This window comes from Engraulis encrasicolus, chromosome 7 (genome assembly GCF_034702125.1).
Source record: "Engraulis encrasicolus isolate BLACKSEA-1 chromosome 7, IST_EnEncr_1.0, whole genome shotgun sequence".
In the NCBI taxonomy this organism is placed as follows: Eukaryota; Metazoa; Chordata; class Actinopteri; order Clupeiformes; family Engraulidae; genus Engraulis; species Engraulis encrasicolus.
In genome coordinates this window covers 46829234-46847480 of record NC_085863.1, presented here as the reverse complement: position 1 = coordinate 46847480, position 18247 = coordinate 46829234, and the positions used below count along the sequence as shown (strand labels likewise).

The 18247-nt window shown below is 45.7% G+C and overlaps 1 protein-coding gene across 1 annotated transcript in view; it reads left to right on the top strand.

Annotated features, from left to right (window-relative positions):
- The window catches only part of LOC134453001 (pecanex-like protein 3), a 41807-nt gene that overhangs the window by 8300 nt on the left and 15260 nt on the right, over positions 1-18247 (top strand). The window contains exons 8-26 of the mRNA XM_063203735.1: positions 1989-2118; positions 3896-4065; positions 4486-4543; positions 5050-5188; positions 5870-6027; positions 8046-8199; positions 8534-8566; positions 8960-9131; positions 9349-9459; positions 9889-9980; positions 10580-10689; positions 11614-11719; positions 12001-12093; positions 12656-12806; positions 13492-13636; positions 15697-15874; positions 16476-16584; positions 17221-17350; positions 17692-17750. Coding sequence (XP_063059805.1) covers positions 1989-2118; positions 3896-4065; positions 4486-4543; positions 5050-5188; positions 5870-6027; positions 8046-8199; positions 8534-8566; positions 8960-9131; positions 9349-9459; positions 9889-9980; positions 10580-10689; positions 11614-11719; positions 12001-12093; positions 12656-12806; positions 13492-13636; positions 15697-15874; positions 16476-16584; positions 17221-17350; positions 17692-17750 — 2298 coding nt within the window. The remainder of the gene's footprint in view (positions 1-1988; positions 2119-3895; positions 4066-4485; positions 4544-5049; positions 5189-5869; positions 6028-8045; positions 8200-8533; positions 8567-8959; positions 9132-9348; positions 9460-9888; positions 9981-10579; positions 10690-11613; positions 11720-12000; positions 12094-12655; positions 12807-13491; positions 13637-15696; positions 15875-16475; positions 16585-17220; positions 17351-17691; positions 17751-18247) is intronic.

Genomic DNA, 18247 nt, shown 5'->3' with positions numbered 1-18247 from the left:
AGGACGTGTGGTGTGTGTGTAGTGGACGTCGGTGTGTGCTGTGACGCATCTAAGACGGAAAAATGCTTGATCTCTGTGCCCAGTGGTGGTATGTTGCCGGGTGGTGGTGGTGTGATGATGCTGTATTGTTGTTGTGGCTCCATCCACAAAGGGCTTGCATGACCACATTCCCACGGTGAAGGTCTGTGTGTATGTGACGCAATCATGCGAAGTCTGTCTGAGATGGAGCGATAATGGGCAAGATAGGCAGGTGTGGACCTGGCTGTGCTCCTACTGGGAGGACGCCAGCAGCCTGGCTGTGGGGGTTTACCTTTTGAAGATGAGACTGGCTACCCCATGTCTGGGAAGATGCAGAGATGAATGAAAACGTGTATTAGCCTAGATCAATTACAGATAAGGGTAACGTTTTCCAGAATTATGACTGTGAACACTCAAAGCAGCCAGAGAGACGGAAGTCATTATTTCGCTATGGAGGTGCTGGTGAATTTGGAGACCTGCTCTGGTTGGCCAGTTAATATTAGTTTGTTCGTCAATTAATATTGTGATAAATGAGCTATGACGTGACGACTTTGGCGAATTCAGTTGGAATGTTCATATCTCCTAATGTCCCAGTTTGACAAGCCGGAGCTGTTGTGTGATTAGCTACATTAATCATGTCAATATCACATCAAGAACGAATATGTGGCAAAGATGGAATTTGTGTTTTCACTGGTCGCTTTTGGTGTACGCACACAGTTATTGCCTTTAGAGAGTGTTTATAATGCATCAAGACTGGAAAGGTTGAGTAAAGCTAAAACAGGCAGGCACATGTGATACAGAATGAATAATATCTCCCCTGAAATTCACCTTTTAGGCTCTCGCCCAGTCACAACAAAGTCTCACTTTACCCTTAATATCTTTGCCAGACTTTGGCTTGTTTGCCTCTCAGGGATTGCAACAAGATCTGCACAGCTAAGAGCTTTTAAAAGTGGCTGGCTTGTGCAGTCAATAATCTGTGTTGCGGGATTTCAAACAGTGCATGGAGTGTACACACGGGGAGATAAGAGCCTTCTGATTTATTTTTCATGCCTAACATAATGTGTCTGTGTCTGGTAAAAAAAAAGTGAGTGATGTCATGTTTTGTGATTTGCCTCGGGCTGCGAAATGAGAAGATGTCTGGGTTTTGTCAGTAAACTGTGTGCTTCTGTAAATCTGCCCCAGTTATTTATTTATTTTAGCTCGCTGTGAGCAAGTGGGTCTGTCTGTGGTTTTTGTTTTTATGCATGCTGTGGAATCTGCTGCTAAATGCCAATGTTTAAAGGTGCACCGTGTAGGATGGTGGTCAGAGAAGGTATTGCAACTGTGCTACACATTGAAACTATGCTGCCCATTTTCATGAATATTAACTGAATAATAGATTAATATTTTACTAGTATGACCAAAGTACTGTAGGTTGTGCAGCTAAAAATGTCTATTTCTGTAAAATTCAAACGGTGGACCTGGAGAAGATCCACATTTTCATGTATGAAAAGTGCAAAATTAACTGTCATAATGAATGCTTAACATTTGATGGTGGTGGTAAGTATTCATGATAACGGTATCATTTGTGGATGGGCAGCATGAATTCTGGAAAGAAACTGCTGCAAATATTACACAGTGCACCTTTAAGTTATCTACCACTAGTTCGTTTTCTTAAATTCCGAATTGTCTCCTTTTCGGATGCTATGACCAAGTCAGTCAATTAAGTTTTACATTGTTCTATTTGAACTGCCATAGTGTGACCTTGCCTTGTGCTGTATGTGATTTGTGATTTTGCCACTCTGAAAAATATTGTATTTCATAATTCCATCTCAATACCCATTGAGAATATTACTAGGCAACATGTCACAAAAATGCACAGTAATAAAAATGGTAATAATTCTAATATATGCTGCTGTGAGTGAGCCGCACTGTGAGGCGTTGCTGTCGGAGCTTTGATGTATCTGTCTGCACCGTGTCGTGTCTCGCAGCGCTGGGCCCAGAGGAAGGAGGCAAGCGTGACTCAGTCAGCAGCGTGAAGCGAACGCAGGCCATCCGCAGACGCCACAACGCAGGGAGCAACCCCACGCCTCCACCATCCTCCATGGGCTCTCCTCCTAGGTATGTCCTCTGAACATGCATACATTACGCACCCGCGCACATATGCCTGCAGGCATGCGCACGCGCACACACGCACACGGGGAGCAGCTGCACGCCTCCACCATCCTCCATGGGCTGCCCTCCCAGGTTTGTCCTCTCAACATGCGTACATTACACACACACACGCGCACACACACAGGGAGCAGCCACGCGCCTCCGCCATCCTACATGGGCTCCCGTCCCAGCTATGTCCTCTGAACATGAATACGCACACACACTGCCATCTTCCATGAGATCCCCTCCCAGGTATACCCTCCTCACACACACTGCCATCTTCCATGAGATCCCCTCCCAGGTATACCCTCCTCACACACACACACACACACAGCTTCCTGGAAAAGCTACGTTGAGACGCCACCCACCCAAAGGCAGGTCTGGGTTTGTTAGGCTTCATATCAGACAAGTTAGGAGGCTCTGGCAATAAAGATTGGCCAGCCATGTTGAAGGCCTTGGCCCAGTTCATTAGACCAGGTCTGCTGCTGCTGCTGCCGCTCCTGCTTGCGGTCAATAAAGGCTAGCAGCCAAATTGGACCCAGTAGGGGCATAGGATTGCCTAGCTCAGCCCTTACCGCCTTCTCCATGCTCTCCAATTAGACCAGCTCTTCGGCTGTTGGTGCTGCTAGGGCCCCGAGCGCTGTCGGCCCTTTTTTTTTATTATCGGATGCCCCGTCCTTGTTCGCTTTTGATTTGATGCGTTAGTGATTTACAAATGTTGCCTTCGAGATCCATGCCACCCTTTCAAGACCAATGAATCATCTTTTGTAAGTCGGTAGAGGGTTAAATGACTCATTATAGGCCAAATGAACGCTCCTTTGCTTCCATTGGCCAATAAAGGCAAAACGATGCCTGCAAGCTCAGTCTTGAGCAAGCGCGAGAGGGCCCGGCCTTGCTTGACGGCGCAGCAAAGTAATTGCCAGCGATCTTTGTATGCATGCTGGTACTGAGAGGATATGTAAGCTTAATGGTCTGGTATGGGTAATAAATGTTCTGTATAACTAGCCTAGCCTGATGCATGGTTTCATTTTATTTATGGAAACTGTCTGATCTCAATTCTCTCGATTTGCTGTGGTTTGGTCGTGACATATATTTTATGCATTTGCTGAACCACAGACAGACCTGGACTAAGACCGACTAGACTTGACAGACTAATGCTTCCTGGTTTTCAGAACAGCCTGCTACAGATCAGATTCATGACCTAGTTGCTGGCGTGAAAGGAAATATACTGGAGGCACAAGATAGAGACTGCATTTGCTATCCACCTAATAATCCATGGTTACAAGAGGGGCTCAATTTTTCTATTTTCGTCGTAGTTGCTCGTGCTAAATTAGTGTTTCTCAACGGGGGCGGTACAGCCCCACAGGGGGGCGTTCGGGAGCTCTAGGGGGGCGTTGAGAAAGATTACATGACAAACATTAGTCCATTTAGTTTTTTAATACCAAAGGGGGCTTTGTCAGGCTTATGATGAGGCCAAGGGGGCATTTGCAGGCTTGGGAAGAGGCCAAGGGGGCATTTGTTCAAAAAAGGTTGAGAACCACTGTGCTAAATCATTCAGAAAGGCTGTGGGCAGCCTCACAGGAAGTAGCAGATCGGCAATTCTTTGAGTGTGCGGTAATAAGGTGGATACGGTGACTAGTCTATGCTATGAATGAGTTATTCACCTTAAACAAAACGAAGAAGCCTAATTGTCTGTCTGTCTGTCTGTCTGTCTGTCTGTCTGTCTGTCTGTGCGTGTCTCCAGTTTGCAGGACCTCCAGCGCGCCCGCACCTCCTCCCACTCCCGCACGCGCACCCTGCCCTCGGCCCTGCAGTTCGCCTCCTCCCTGCTCCTGCCCCGCTCCGGCGTCCACGAGGCCTCCACCTTCGACGACACGTCGGAGGGGGCCGTGCACTACTTCTACGACGAGAGCGGTAAGTATCTCGAAAGGCATGGCCCCCAAACATGAGCGTGCTGCAGAGATGAGTTATCTAGCAATGCTGTATTTTTTTTAGTCCCACTACGACCGGCTGCAGCATCTGTGCAACACAACTTTTAAAACCGTCTTGGATCTGTACCTATTTCTCTTTACCTGCATTGACAATTCTGTTGAAATGTTAAGCCTCTTTAGGCCTCAATGGATTAATTCACATTTTCCTGATGCTGTCAAAATTAAATTATGAAGATATAAATGCCTTCACATTGAGAATTTTAAGTGGCAGAAGCCTTTTGTTACATACAAACAGACATACAAACAGAGCGTGGCTGAGAGGAGACCACTGTCTGGTCAATTCTACCTGTCTGTAATCGATTAGGCAGTAAATCTCTTACCCATGTGTCTCCCCCTTCCACAGGAGTCAAAAGGTCATACACGTTTGGTCCCTCTGGTGGTGGCTATGAAGACCCTGTTCAGTAAGTTGCCCTTTGCCAACCCAAGCAAACGTGTTATGGCTGCAGGGGGATGATTTGGGTATTTGAGTGTCATGGGGTGTGAATGTTCAAGGTACTTGAAGCCATTGATAATTATTGTTATTGATTGAAGCCTGATATTTTGGATATATTGATATAATTATGGGTATAATTATTGTAATAATGGATATAATTTGGAAATAGTGACTTCAACTCATGCCTGCCATCTTGATACAGCTTAAGTGAATGCATACTTTTTGTATGAGGGTTTCGCATGCTTTGTCTTAATGTTATTGTGTTTTGAATTAGGGGCTACATATGACAAGTAGCCATTGTGCTAATATTTACAATATTGTATTTACAATTGCAAATGTCAATTAATAAGCACAGTCCCTGTCAAATAATCCACAGGTCTCGTTTTAAATTTAAAGGGGCCCTCGCAAAACGCCCAGGCCTTTTTAGGGCCCAGTCTGATCCACCCTCCTCTGTTTCCCCCCTTCACCCCACAGGGAGCGTGAGCGACAGTCCCAGTCCTCCAGTTTCACCTCCACAGACGTGCAGGAGGGGGGAGCGCCGGTGCTGACCATGCTGCCCAGGCCGGGCCTGCAGGGCATGCAGGTGCGCAGGGTGCCCCTGGAAATGCCTGAGGTGAGTCAGGACACAGAGACCATTTCTCAATGTTCTAGTAAGCACACTTGGAAGTGTGTGAGCCTAATTAGTCATGCCCAGTGATTGGATACTCCGCAGGGTTCACCAAAGCGTATCCAATCACTGGGCGTGACTAATTAGGCTCACACACTTCCAAGTGTGCTTACTAGTACATTGAGAAATAGCCATAGTCTGTCGGAAATGAACTTCCAACACATAGCGCTCTCTTTCTATGCTGCCTCTCAATTTATGTCCCCATCTGCCAAAGGTGCCTGGCCCACAGTCAAGCTGTTCTCTGGATGAATTCTTTTTTGGAGATGACTTTTCAAATTCTGGGCTAATGCTTTATAATGGGTACATGAACTGATGGATGTGGAGGCATTAGAATTTATGCCATTGAGTTCCACCCGTTTTCCTTCTTTTTTTAATTTGGTGTTCAGTAGCGTAACTCCAAGTTAATGAGGCTGAAGACCAAAAGAAACCATTTATGATTGAGGGCGTTTCTGGCTTTCATCTTCGCAATTTTAGCCAAGAAAGTTGTTGTGTATGAAAACAGCCTAAGAAGTTACTGAGTGCTTTAAAAACAAACACTAAAAAACACCTCCACAGCAGCAGGTTACTGATGCAAACCACAGGTAGGATTCACAAGCTTTGACCCTCTTTCACATTCTGCCCCTGCAGTTTGAGATGGATCACGAGTCCCTTCACGAATCTCAGGAAAACACGCTGATGATCGAGGAGAAGGCCAAGCCCAAACAGTACTACCGCTTCTGGGTGTTGCCCGGCAAGTGGCTCCGGGTGCGCTACGACCGCCTGGCGCTGCTGGCCTTACTGGACAGGTGAGACTCCGGGGCTGATGGGAAGGATAACCACAGTATTATAATGCACACACATCCAAGCACCAAACACGACTCCAGAAACCCAAACAACTCAAGACCACAGGACAGAATGAGATTCAGTCTGCCTTAATCAGAGACTGGGGCTAATGGGAAGCTTATGTGTTTTTGAAGGATAACTGTAAAGCACAAACATCCCGTCACCAAACAGGAAGCAAGACCAAAAGAGAGATGTGGGAAAGAGTGATTCTGGTTTATCCAAATGTGTGCTCCTAAAGCTGCCATATTGTATCCTTACATGGGCTGAATCTCAAATGGTGCACTTGCCATGGTCTTTTTTCTGTTTGGAAAACGGGCAAGTGTAATGGTGACCCAGTTGAAAATGAAATTTATATTGGCCATTTTGATTTACTCAGTACACCGTGCACATGGTGAGATTCAACCTATGCTTTTAACCCACACATATGAAGGTAGAAAGTAGACAACTGTATCATCTGTTGGATAGAAAACAAATGGTTCTAGCTAGAAAAACTAAATTATGATATTGACTGGAAGGCTGGAAAACCCTCCTGTACAATATTTTCCAAGAAGATTATCTTAGTTGTAAGCAGTTCAGTTCAGTTTTACCATCGCTGAAGTATTGAAAGAGCTGTCCTCTCGCCCATACTCAGGTATTTATCACCCAAGACTATCTATTTTCATTAAAACTCTGAAAATGAGGTCTTGGCCATAATTTTGCAAAGTAGGCCACATGCACACTCATGTCTAGCCAAGCTTGAAATGAGTCCACCAGATTGGTGAGGGATTTGGTCTTGTGTTCATAGTAGAGACCCTTTATTTGTCTTGATGAAAACTCACCCTGTGGACCCTGCCGTGGCCAACCGGTAGGGCACTCGACTGCCATGCGGCTCACCCGGGTTCGATTCCCGGCCCGGGTCCTTTGCAGATCCCTCCACGTCTCTCTCCCAATTCGCATCCTCTAACGCTGTCCTGTCAAATAAAGTCGAAAAAGACCAAAAAAGAATACTCACCCGGTCAGTGAACACGCAGAACGCGACAAAAGGTACGTGTAGCTCAGAACCAGTCACTCAAAGCAGTAGCAATAGGAGCGACAAAACGGATTAAGGGGACGGTTATAAACCGTGCATGCAAGCATTCTGGCATTCCTATTGGCTGCGGTGGCTGTTGTCAAACAGGAAGTCAAAACACAGTCAATTACTTTTGGTGCGGTTGTCACTCCTATCACGTTTGCACAGTAAGGAAGTCGTCACTGTTGCCACTTGGTTAGGTCAATCTCAACCTCCCGAAAGGCCTGTCTTATATACCTTTCCCTGAGTACGGTAAACAGTTCTACTATTGGCAGGGCGTGAGGGCTTAACTGCAGGCGCTAAAGGTCAACGCAATCTTTTGTAAATGTCAGGCAGCCTGCAATCGTTTCGTGAGAGAGAGCAAAGATTCACAGGTGCTCAGTGAGGAGTTATTTAGCTGACTGACACTAGCTCGTTTTATATAAAATGCTGAGGGTTTACGTGCTGGTGTGGTATCAAAGTGTGGTTTTACCTAAAAGGTCAAAAGAAGACGCGACTGTGCACCTGGCATTTTTTAGTCAAGTGTATCCGAGTCTGTAAGAAACTGTCTGTCGAAACTGTTTTTACTTTCTTTGTGTGTATGCAGTGCACATGAGCCAAGCTCTGCTCATCTCCCCTAAACCTGCTTGCCTATACTCTATATGTCCATTATTGTATGCTGCTGCTTATGTTGTTGTTTAAGTGGCTATTGGTAAAAGCAGAAGTGTATAAAGTAAAGGTAAAAGTGCTCTGAACGTGTAACTATCTACATAGGTGCAGTGGAATAACTGGTGTATAAATGATGCATATCACGCCCTAGTGTTGTAATTGCATGAAAGTACCTCTAGTTCTTCATCTGCTACACCTCTGAATAAAAGAGTGAAATGTAATGTAAATTTAATGTAATGTTGACCTTGTGTCCCTGTCCTGGTTACCCACCCACCCCTCCATCAGGAACCGTGGCGTTGGGGAGAACGTGTTTGCGGTGGTGCTGGCCAGCCTGGTGGCTCTCCTGGGGTTCCTGCTGCTACTTCAGGGCTTCTTCAGGGACATCTGGGTCTTCCAGTTCTGCCTCGTCATCGCCAGCTGCCAGTACTCCTTACTCAAGGTCAGAGGTCACAGAAACTCATTTTGCTTCTTCATCGTTCCCACTAACCCCCCACCACCCGCCCCATTCTAAATGGCCTAAAACTTGTTCACCACACACACTTCCCCGTATAGTTTTCCCATTACAGAACACTGTCTGAACGGCATAGTTCATTGGGCAGTGAATCGAGTGAACACCTTAGTAACTCGAATCCGCTATCTCAAGTATCACAATTTTTTAAGGGAAAAAATTGAATTGCTTTTCCAATGTCTTCCATTAATGTCTACTCACCATTCATGGAGTTTTCTCCAGGTGAGGTCATCAAAGTAAGTCGTTGCTCTTTTTCTCTCTGCAGAGTGTTCAACCAGATGCAGCCTCTCCAATGCATGTAAGTACAGTAGCACTAGTAAAGAAGCACATTTAAGGCAGTCATTTAAGTTATGTATTACGTTCATTATGTCTAACTGTTAAACTCAACACTTAAGATTTTCTTTTGCCTTCAGACATGTAAAAGTTTTATCTTTTACCTGACAGGTAAAAGATAAAACTTTTACATGTCTTAAGGCAAAAGAAAATCTTGAGCGTTGAGTAATTTAAGTAGTAATAATGGATTTAGCTATAGGTGGTATATAGAATGGTAAGAATAAGACTGCTAAGATTTTTACTAGAATCTTTTAAAACCTATGGACACACAAGATATTATGCATGATGGCAATGCCATGACTGTACAGTAGCAGGCGAGCTGCTCCTGAAGATAAACCTCTTGTCTCTTCCCACACAGGGCCATAACTGGATCATCGTGTACAGCCGGCCCGCCTACTTCTGCCTGTGCTGCGTGCTGGTGCTGGTCTTTGACCTGGGGGGTCGATCGGGTCGGCTGCTGCCTTTCTCCCTCTACGGGGTCACCTTCTTCTCCGCACACTTCCTGCTCTGCGCTCGAGACCTCCTCATAGGTCAGCCTCTCCAGCCAATTACGCATCAGCATTTTTTTTTCTTTTTTGTTATGGAGACCAATATCGATCATCAATGTTCCGCTCCATCCGTGCATCTCAAAATGAATGCCTGGCTAGCATATTGATTATCCTGATGATAACATCACTGTTCTGTTTCCTGTCTTTTCTTCTCCTCTCCTCTCCTCTCTGTGTCTTTTCTTCTCCTCTCCACCGGCAGTGTTCACCCTCTGTTTCCCCGTCATCTTCCTCTTTGGGCTTCTACCTCAGGTCAACACCTTCCTCATGTGTCTGCTGGAGCAGGTGGACATGCACATATTCGGAGGAACAGGTGGGGCACGACACACTTTACAAGATGCAAGATGTTGCATTGTCAGAATTACACTCGCAAGCAGTGAACCTTTTTGTGTTCAAAAAAGTCTCCAAAAGAAATAATGTAGACATGGTAGTAAGGAGAAATAACTTGTCAGAAAAAAAACGTATTTAAATGACATAGAGCTTATTGCCGTCTTCGGTCAGGGCCACTAACAACTTTCACCGGGCCCTGGGCAAAGTCATCTGACAGGGCTGGACGGGGCCCTTTTTGCCTGGGCTTGGGACAACTGACCTGTTTGTCCCACCCCCACCCCTGTCAGCTTCCTTGACTGTAGTTTACCAATTGTTTGCAAACACTGTTGATGAAAAGATTGTTGTCTATTATTCAATGATTGCTTTGCTCACTTGCTAACTGACTGACTGTGTGTATCCTCTGTGTCTGCAGCCACCACGAGCCCTCTGTCATCCGTTTACAGCCTGATCCGCAGCGTGCTGGTGGCCGCTCTGCTGTACGGCTTCTGCCTGGGCGCCATTAACGTGAGTCAACCAAGTGGCCTCCTGGGTCGCCTAGACTAGAGGGACATTAGTGGATGTCAACATTAGTATAGTGGGACAGTTAGCGGATGTCTTCAATGGCCTCCTGGGTGGCCTGGAGAGAGACATTAGTACAGCTCTTAGAAGACTCACTGGACCAATTCATAGCCTCCTGACTGAGTTTTTTGGTGCTATAGCAAAGCTGCCCATATGTATATCTTGTCCTGTCTGCCTTAAGCAGACTATGTGCAATACAGTACATGGAGATAAATGATTTGAAGAGCAAAATTCTTCCAAATAACTTAAGTTATTATTGCCCTATTTTCCTGTTATTAGAATGAGTGTTGTCTGAGAACATCTCCTTCCTAGGCAGAACGTGCCCTTGAGGACACACATCTTTAGAACTTAATTTCAATACTCATTTGTTACCGTGTGTGTGTGTGTTCCTGCTTGTGTGCGTACGTGCGCGCCTGCTTGTGTCTGTGTGTCTGTTTGTGTGTGTGTGCTTGTTTGTGTGCGTGCATGCCTGCTTGTGTGTGTGTGTGTGTGTGTGTGTGTGTGCGCGCCTACTTGTGTGTGTGCGTGTGCGTGTTGACTTGCAGGTCACCTGGGAGGAGCAGCATGTTCCCGTCCTGTTCTCTGTGTTCTGCGGTCTGCTGCTGGCCCTGTCCTACCACCTCAGCCGGCAGAGCAGTGACCCCACCATCCTCTGGTCAGTCCTCAACACTGCAGCAGCAGCACACGATGCACCACCACAGCTCCTCTGCTCAGATATATAGAGGGCAGGCCTGACGGATATCGGGCTTGGTGCCCGAAGTCAGCCCATTCAATAGTAGTTTGGTAGCAGATCATTCATCATAGCTTTCGTTATAAAGCGTCTGCCAAATGCAATGTCATGTAATGTAATCCTATCTATAGGACTTAAAGATCTCAAGCATGTGATAATGGGCTGCATTGAACATGTAATGGTCATGGCTCTGAGGTGATGGCCAATTGTAGGCATATACCAATAGTTATTTTTTTCTTAAACATTATGCTGACATCATTACACTTCAGGATTGAAATCTTTGGCACAGTCCCACTTCTTCTCGCCTTTCACTCACACATACAAATATTGTCTACAATGTGGAAATTCGCCTTCAGTTTCACCACAGACGTCCACTTGTAAAATGTGGAAGTGGTTTGTGATAGTAGTGTGGGACAGGACCTTATTCCAAAAAGTAGTTCTCTAGACGGACTGAAGCGAAAGCTCAAGGTCCAGGAGTTTTCTGTTCCATCAGCCCTGCACACGGCACCGCGGCTCGCAATTACTGCACGACCTTCAGCACACACACTCCTGTGCGCACACACACACACACACACACACACACACACACACACACACACTCTCTCTCACTTTAAATGAGGATGATGTACATTTTTAGAAGTCGCAGTAGCCTTGTTGGCACTCACTGGCAGGAGTCAGTGGGTGTCTCCTTGATGCCACTAGGACATTTCTGTGCCAGTGTGAGAGGGCAATTGCCTCAGGAGGATTTCTTTGTTTGACTCTCTTTTTAAATAAAAAGGGCTCCTGGTGTGATGATAAAATGAATATATATTTATATTATCCTTGTGTGTATTTCTTTCACCTCTTCAGGTCTCTGGTGCGCTCTAAATTCTTTCCTGAGCTGGAGAGCCGCACACCTGAGGACCCGCCTGTAGAGATTAAAGATCCCCTTCCTGAGAAACTGCGCAACTCGGTGGTAAGTTTTCATCCTTCAGCCCTCGGCAGAGGACATTGCTGATTACATTGGTGAATCCAACATACCTGTGTAACTCTGTATTAATCTTTATCTGTCTCTCTCTCTCTGTCTCTCTCTCTCTCCATCGTCTTCTATCTTTCTCTTCATCCTTCTTTCTATTGATCATTCTCTCTGTATCGCTCTGATTGTCTCTTGCGCTCTCTCTCTCTCTCTCTCTCTCTCTCTCTCTCTCTCTCTCTCTCTCTCTCTCTCTCTCTCTCTCTCTCTCTCCCTCTTCACAGAAAGAGACTCTGCACTCAGACCTGGTGATGTGTCCGCTGATGGCCATCATCACCTTTGCCATCAGTGCCAGTACAGTCTTCATCGCCCTGCAGGTCAGCATAGCCCAGCTCAGCTCAACACAACAAGCTACTCCGCCATCAAAGCTGCGATATGTTGTGCATTACCACACAGCTCTCTATAACACTATCTATTCTACTCATGTATATATTCCCTCTCTGGGATATGTACAGCTTGAATTGAACCAGTGTTGCTGAACATGTTTTCCAACACTGTCAAAAAAAATGTGTTGATTGAATATGAATTGAATTTATTATGAAGTTAAATGGTGATGTGACATGAATATGCTTGTAAGATAGGGGAAAAAAAATAAACATCCACATACGCAGTCTGTATATAAACTGTCCCATTACCTGTTCTGATACCAGACAAAGACCTTGCAAGTCAAAACGTTGTGCCAATTCTTAACACACGAAAAAAAAAACACGGCAAGAAAAACCTTTCCCCATGCATGCATTTATATATATCCTGCACCCGCAACAATTGTTTTCTGGGATGTGTGCGCACTTTACACTTTTCATGCTTGTAAGATGTGGGTTTTTTTTAGTCATCCCCCTCCACTAAACTCCCTCTCTCTCTCCATCCCCCTCTCCGCAGCCGGCGCTGAGCTTCGTGCTGTACATCCTGGCGGGCGTGGTGGGCTTCATCACCCACTACCTGCTGCCTCAGCTCCGCAAGCAGCTGCCCTGGTTCTGCCTGGCACACCCCGTGCTGCGCTCGCGCGAGTACAGCCAGTTCGAGGTCCGCGGTGAGTTAACACCCCTTCCATCGTCGCCAAAGCCGAGATCAGGGATTCACAAACTAAACACGTCTTTGGGCCTGGGTACCCCTAATGTAGCAGAACATTTGCCAGGGACCCCCCCCATAAACATTCCCTAAATGACCGTCATTTTAATACAAACGTGCAGCATCTGTGGGAACAGTTTTTCTTAAATGTGGCCCTGCTACAATGTTGTGTATTGCATGCTATCAAACTTTTTCATGGACCCATCTGGCAATGTGGTGCGGACCCACGGGGGTCCCCGGGACCCCACTTTGATAACCACCGGCCTCGATGACCCGGTAGCGTTGCATAAATGCAGTCCGTCTACTACATAGCATCTTGCTATGAAGGCTAGTATGAATGGCAGAATCCCTGCGCAGAAGTGTAGTAATAGTAAGGATCCCAGGGTTTAGCTATGATTATTTTTTTATTCAGAAAATTCAGACGCAGCAGAAATGTTAGACTGCTGGCTTGAGACTTGTCAAGATGAATATTTGATGGTGGGTTAAGTACAGATGAAGACGAATACGAAAATAAAGGCTTACAGAAGGCAACAGGCGAATGCAAATACTCCACCACAACTGGGAATTTTACAACACTGAGGTCTGTCGTTATAATGACTGTTGGGATGTGATTTGGCTTTGATTGTGTGTCTGTCGATCCCTCTCAGATGCGGCTCAGCTGATGTGGTTTGAGAAGATGTACGCGTGGCTGCAGTGTGTGGAGAAGTACTTCATCTACCCCGCTGTGGTGCTCAACTCCCTGACCACCGAGGCCCACGCTGTCGGACGCAGCTCCGACAAGACCGCCACATAGTAAGCAATGCTGCTTTTGTCTGTCTCTCTCTCTCTCTCTCTCTCTCTCTCTCTCTCTCTCTCTCTCTCTCTCTCTCTCTCTCTCTCTCTTCTGTAAGACAGCCTAAGTGAGCAGTTGTCTCTCTCTCTAATTCTCTTTGTGTCACTCTGTTTCTCTCTCTCTCTCTCTCTCTCTCTCTCTCTCTCTCTCCTCTGCTACAAGTACAAGACAGCCACTTAGTAAGCAGCTATGGCTCTTCTTCTCTATCTCCTACTGTGCGAGTGACAGTGACAGACAGGGATTACTTTGCTCTGATGCCTATCGTATCGCTGGAGCTCCCTCTCTCTCTTACTCAGCATATCTGGACTCCAGTAGTCACACAACACTCTCTTGACAGCAGTGTGATTTGATATAGTGCGCCTATACTCCTCCAAGAACCAAGATAATGGCTCCCTTTATACGCGGGATGACACTGACGGACTGGCTGAATAAATGGATTGGCACGGGCATTGGGGCCCTGTTTTAGTGCGGCGATATGGTTCCTTTTTTCTAAATGGATGTATTTATATCAATAACTGCGAGTCTCATGCCTTGTTGTCCTGATGGAAATCATCAATTATCCCGTTTTGAAGGGCCGTACTTAAACGAGTGGTTAAAACGGCACACCACGTCTTGACGAATGTTACAGTCATCCATGGCCACATCATGTTATGATGATGAAGTGTTTCCTAGCGTCTCTCCGTAATGTGTGATCAATGTTGATGATGCTTCAAACGATATGTGAACAAATCCATGCTCCCATTAGCTGGTCAGGATCTTAGGAAGAGCTGAACAAAAAAATAAAGCATCCCCGGGTACTGTGAGAAGTCAAAGTTGAAGTGAGCAATACAACTCCATGTTGAGATGGTTGGCTGGTATTCTCCTTTAAATCTCACCCTCCTTGTTCTGTCCTGGTAGCTCGAGTACATTAAGTCCCAGAGCATTCTACTGATGTCATGATTCTGAGTCAATGAAGTGAAAAGAAATCCCGCACACTGTCTATTCCACCAACAAACTTTAATACAACGTTTCGGTCATCCGACCTTCTTCAGGTAACTTTACCTGAAGAAGGTCGGATGACCGAAACGTTGTATTAAAGTTTGTTGGTGGAATGGACAGTGTGCGGGATTTCTTTTCACTTCATTGACAACCCGGCTGGGATAACATCCTACGCACCTGCCCAACTACAGAGGTGTGCAAAAGCGTCTTTATTGAAATGATTCTGAGTCATAAAGATAGAACATTAGACTAGAGGTGAGCCTGCACCCCTTTTTCACGACAGTCCTGGCAGCCATTATTAATAGGTAGACCTGAGAAATGTTAATGAAAGGGGAAGGGGGCTCACCTCTGTCAAAAAATGGCTTAATAGCATGGAGATACAAGGACGATAAAGTGTACTGCTAAATATCTACGTAGCTAGTATGAACTAATTTTAAAATTGATTTTATCGACTCGTATGATTTAAGTAGATATTTAGTCTGACATTTCAAATCTGGTCCTTGATTATTGTGTCACTTCATATTCTCACAGTTTAAGGCTATTTTTGACAGAAATGTGTGTGTTCTCCATTGATTTACATTGACTGAAGAGCATCGGTCTATCTACAGAAGATGGAGGTTGCACTTGCCATGTTCCAGTGCCATCACGAATTGCTGTGTCACCTCTAGTCTAATATTCTACCAAGCATCTTCTAATAGAGTAAGATACCCCAAACTCTGCCTACCCAATGCAAAGAGTGTGCTCGGCTTCGGCCTCCTTAGGGGGTGTTGTCTCCTCCTTCCTCACTTTCTGTGGCGTTTGATGACGGCTTGCATAAGATGTGCGCTACTGCCATCCACAGCGCTAAGGGAACTCCATTTATTCTTAATCTCAACCTTAAGTCGCCAAAGGTCTCCTAAAGGGGCGCTCACCTGGCATCACATGGATCCAGAAGAAGCACAGGCTTCTGTATCTTACTAAGATGCTTGGTTCCACTCCATGATCCCACTGATGTCATGATTCTGAGTGCCTCTCTGATGTATGCACCTCTGTCTCCCCCTAGTGGCCGGGCCCTGTTCATCTCCCTGGCGGGTATGAAGCTGCTGCGCTCCTCCTTCTGCGCGCCCTCCATGCAGTATGTCACCCTCTGCTTCACCGCGCTCTTCTTCCGCTTCGACTACCCACACTTCTCCGAGACCTTCCTGCTCGACTACTACTTCATCTCCATCCTCTTCAGCAAGGTCGGTGACTCAAGAACGCACACTTAGAACACACACACACACACACACACACACACACACACACACACACACACACACACACACACACACACACACACACACACACACACACACACACACACACACACACAGAGAGTTCACAGATTTTATATCATTGGCATGCTGCTGGAGTGCCCAGGAGCTCTATACATTGGAGCCATGTCAGTATGAGTAATATCACAGTGAACCTCACAAGACCAAGCTGATCCAGAGAAACTGAAGGGTTTTGCCAGTTTAATGCTGCAAATATGCTCACAGTTATTATCAGCTCTTATCACTTCAAACACCACATTTATTTTTGGAGTTGAAAACACCTTTTGTTTTTTGTATATGGACCCATTCCAGATGGTGCACAGAAAGTGATTGTGTGTGTGTGTGTGTGTGTGTGTGTGTGTGTGTGTGTGTGTGTGTGTGTGTGTGTGTGTGTGTGTGTGTGTGTGTGTGTGTGTGTGTGTGTGTGTGTGTGTGTGTGTGTGTGTGTGTGTGTGTGTGTGTGTGTGTGTGTGTGTGTGTGTGTGTGTGTGTGTGTGTGTGTGTGTGTGTGTGTGTGTGTGTTTCACAGTTGTGGGACCTGCTGTATAAGCTGCGCTTCGTGCTGACGTACATCGCCCCCTGGCAGATCACCTGGGGCTCCGCCTTCCACGCCTTCGCACAGCCCTTCGCCGTGCCGCGTATCCTCCTCATGGCCCATCACGTCCCAAATGAATGCATGCGGGATGCAGTACTGTTGTGTTGAAAATGATGTTAAGTGCACCCAATGCATGTGAAGTGCACAAAATGAATTTAATTTGCTACTTGAAAGCAATCACTGTTGGTGTGTTAGCTCAAAAACTGCTTAAACTTTACATTTCACAGTTCATGGTGCACAACTAATAGAAAAGCATGGTCTCTGTCAGTGTTGTTGTGGCAAGGTCTTGTTGATCATGTTGCGTCAATGTCCTCAGTGCTGTTTATTTATATTATTATCCATGTAACTGTACTGGGATGTGTTTCTTGAAAGCGTAGTTGCTAGCCAGTTTAGCAACTTGTCTAGTCGTCAATGGGAAATTGTGTTGCAAACAACAAAGTAGCTAACGTAGTTCGCAACTACGGTTTCGAGAAATGCACCACTGGTTTGAATGTTCTGGGATGTTCCTTAAACCTGGTCCCGTGCACGACTAATGGAAAATCATAGTCTCAATCAGTTTTGTTGTGGCAAGATCTGATTATGTCGCGTCAGTGTCCTCAGTGCTGTATATTCATATTATCCATGTAACTGTACTGGTTTGAATCTTCCGGAATGTTCCTTGACCCTGGTCCCGTGCCAGACTCCGCCATGCTGTTTGTCCAGGCCGTGTTCTCCGCCCTCTTCTCCACGCCGCTCAACCCCGTCCTGGGCAGCGCCGTCTTCGTCACCTCCTACACACGCCCCGTCAAGTTCTGGGAGAGAGACTACAAGTCAGTACCACTATAAAGTAACACACAACAATTAGTCAAGTAGCAGCCAATAATGTAAAGACAACATTCACGCATACACACACAGTTTAGTAGAGTTAGTTTATCGATCCCAAGGGAAATTAAGGTGTCAAGCTAAAGGTGTTTGCTTAAACAAAATCGACATAAAGAACATTGTGATGCATGTTTACCGGACTTGCAAATACATAGACACTAGACAGATCACATTTCACATTGCACAGCTCTTCAAACATACAAGAATTAAACGAACTTAGCTAGCTGGAGGAGGAAAAAGCACTGGACAACAGTGATTTTGTTGTAATAACAATGATCTCACTTCACAGCACCAAGCGTGTGGATCACTCCAATACGCGACTAGCCACCCAGCTGGATCGCAACCCAGGTGAGAACCCTACTTCAGCTCTCTCCTCAGCTCCACTGCTCCCCCACCACAGGCCATGCTCCAAATGCCTACTTGATCACACAATCTATTAAAAATTATGGCTCTTTTAAGGTAATGATGCACAGGGCAATTGTTTGAGCATTGTTGTTGGAAGAAGTTGTCAGTTGTCTTCTTCTGATCCAAGTTCTCTTTATGCATAAAAGAGTTACACTGATCAATAGTCCAAAAAAATGCCTACTTGCCCGGGACGCTTTGCTCAAAAAGTTGGCCTTTGTATTGCAGTTGTCAGTTTTGTTACTAGATAGCATTTCAGCTTTCCTAGCCTGGTCAAAATAAAATTTTCCACTTAGAGCAGGCTTCACCGTCATATACTAAAATGCCCAACTCAATTTGTTCAAAAAAGAGACTGCACCTTGGTTATAGTGTTTTTTATGTGTGGCCTATTGCTAGCCTGGACAAAGCCATCTGCACTCCATTTATCTCAGAGGGTTTGGCAG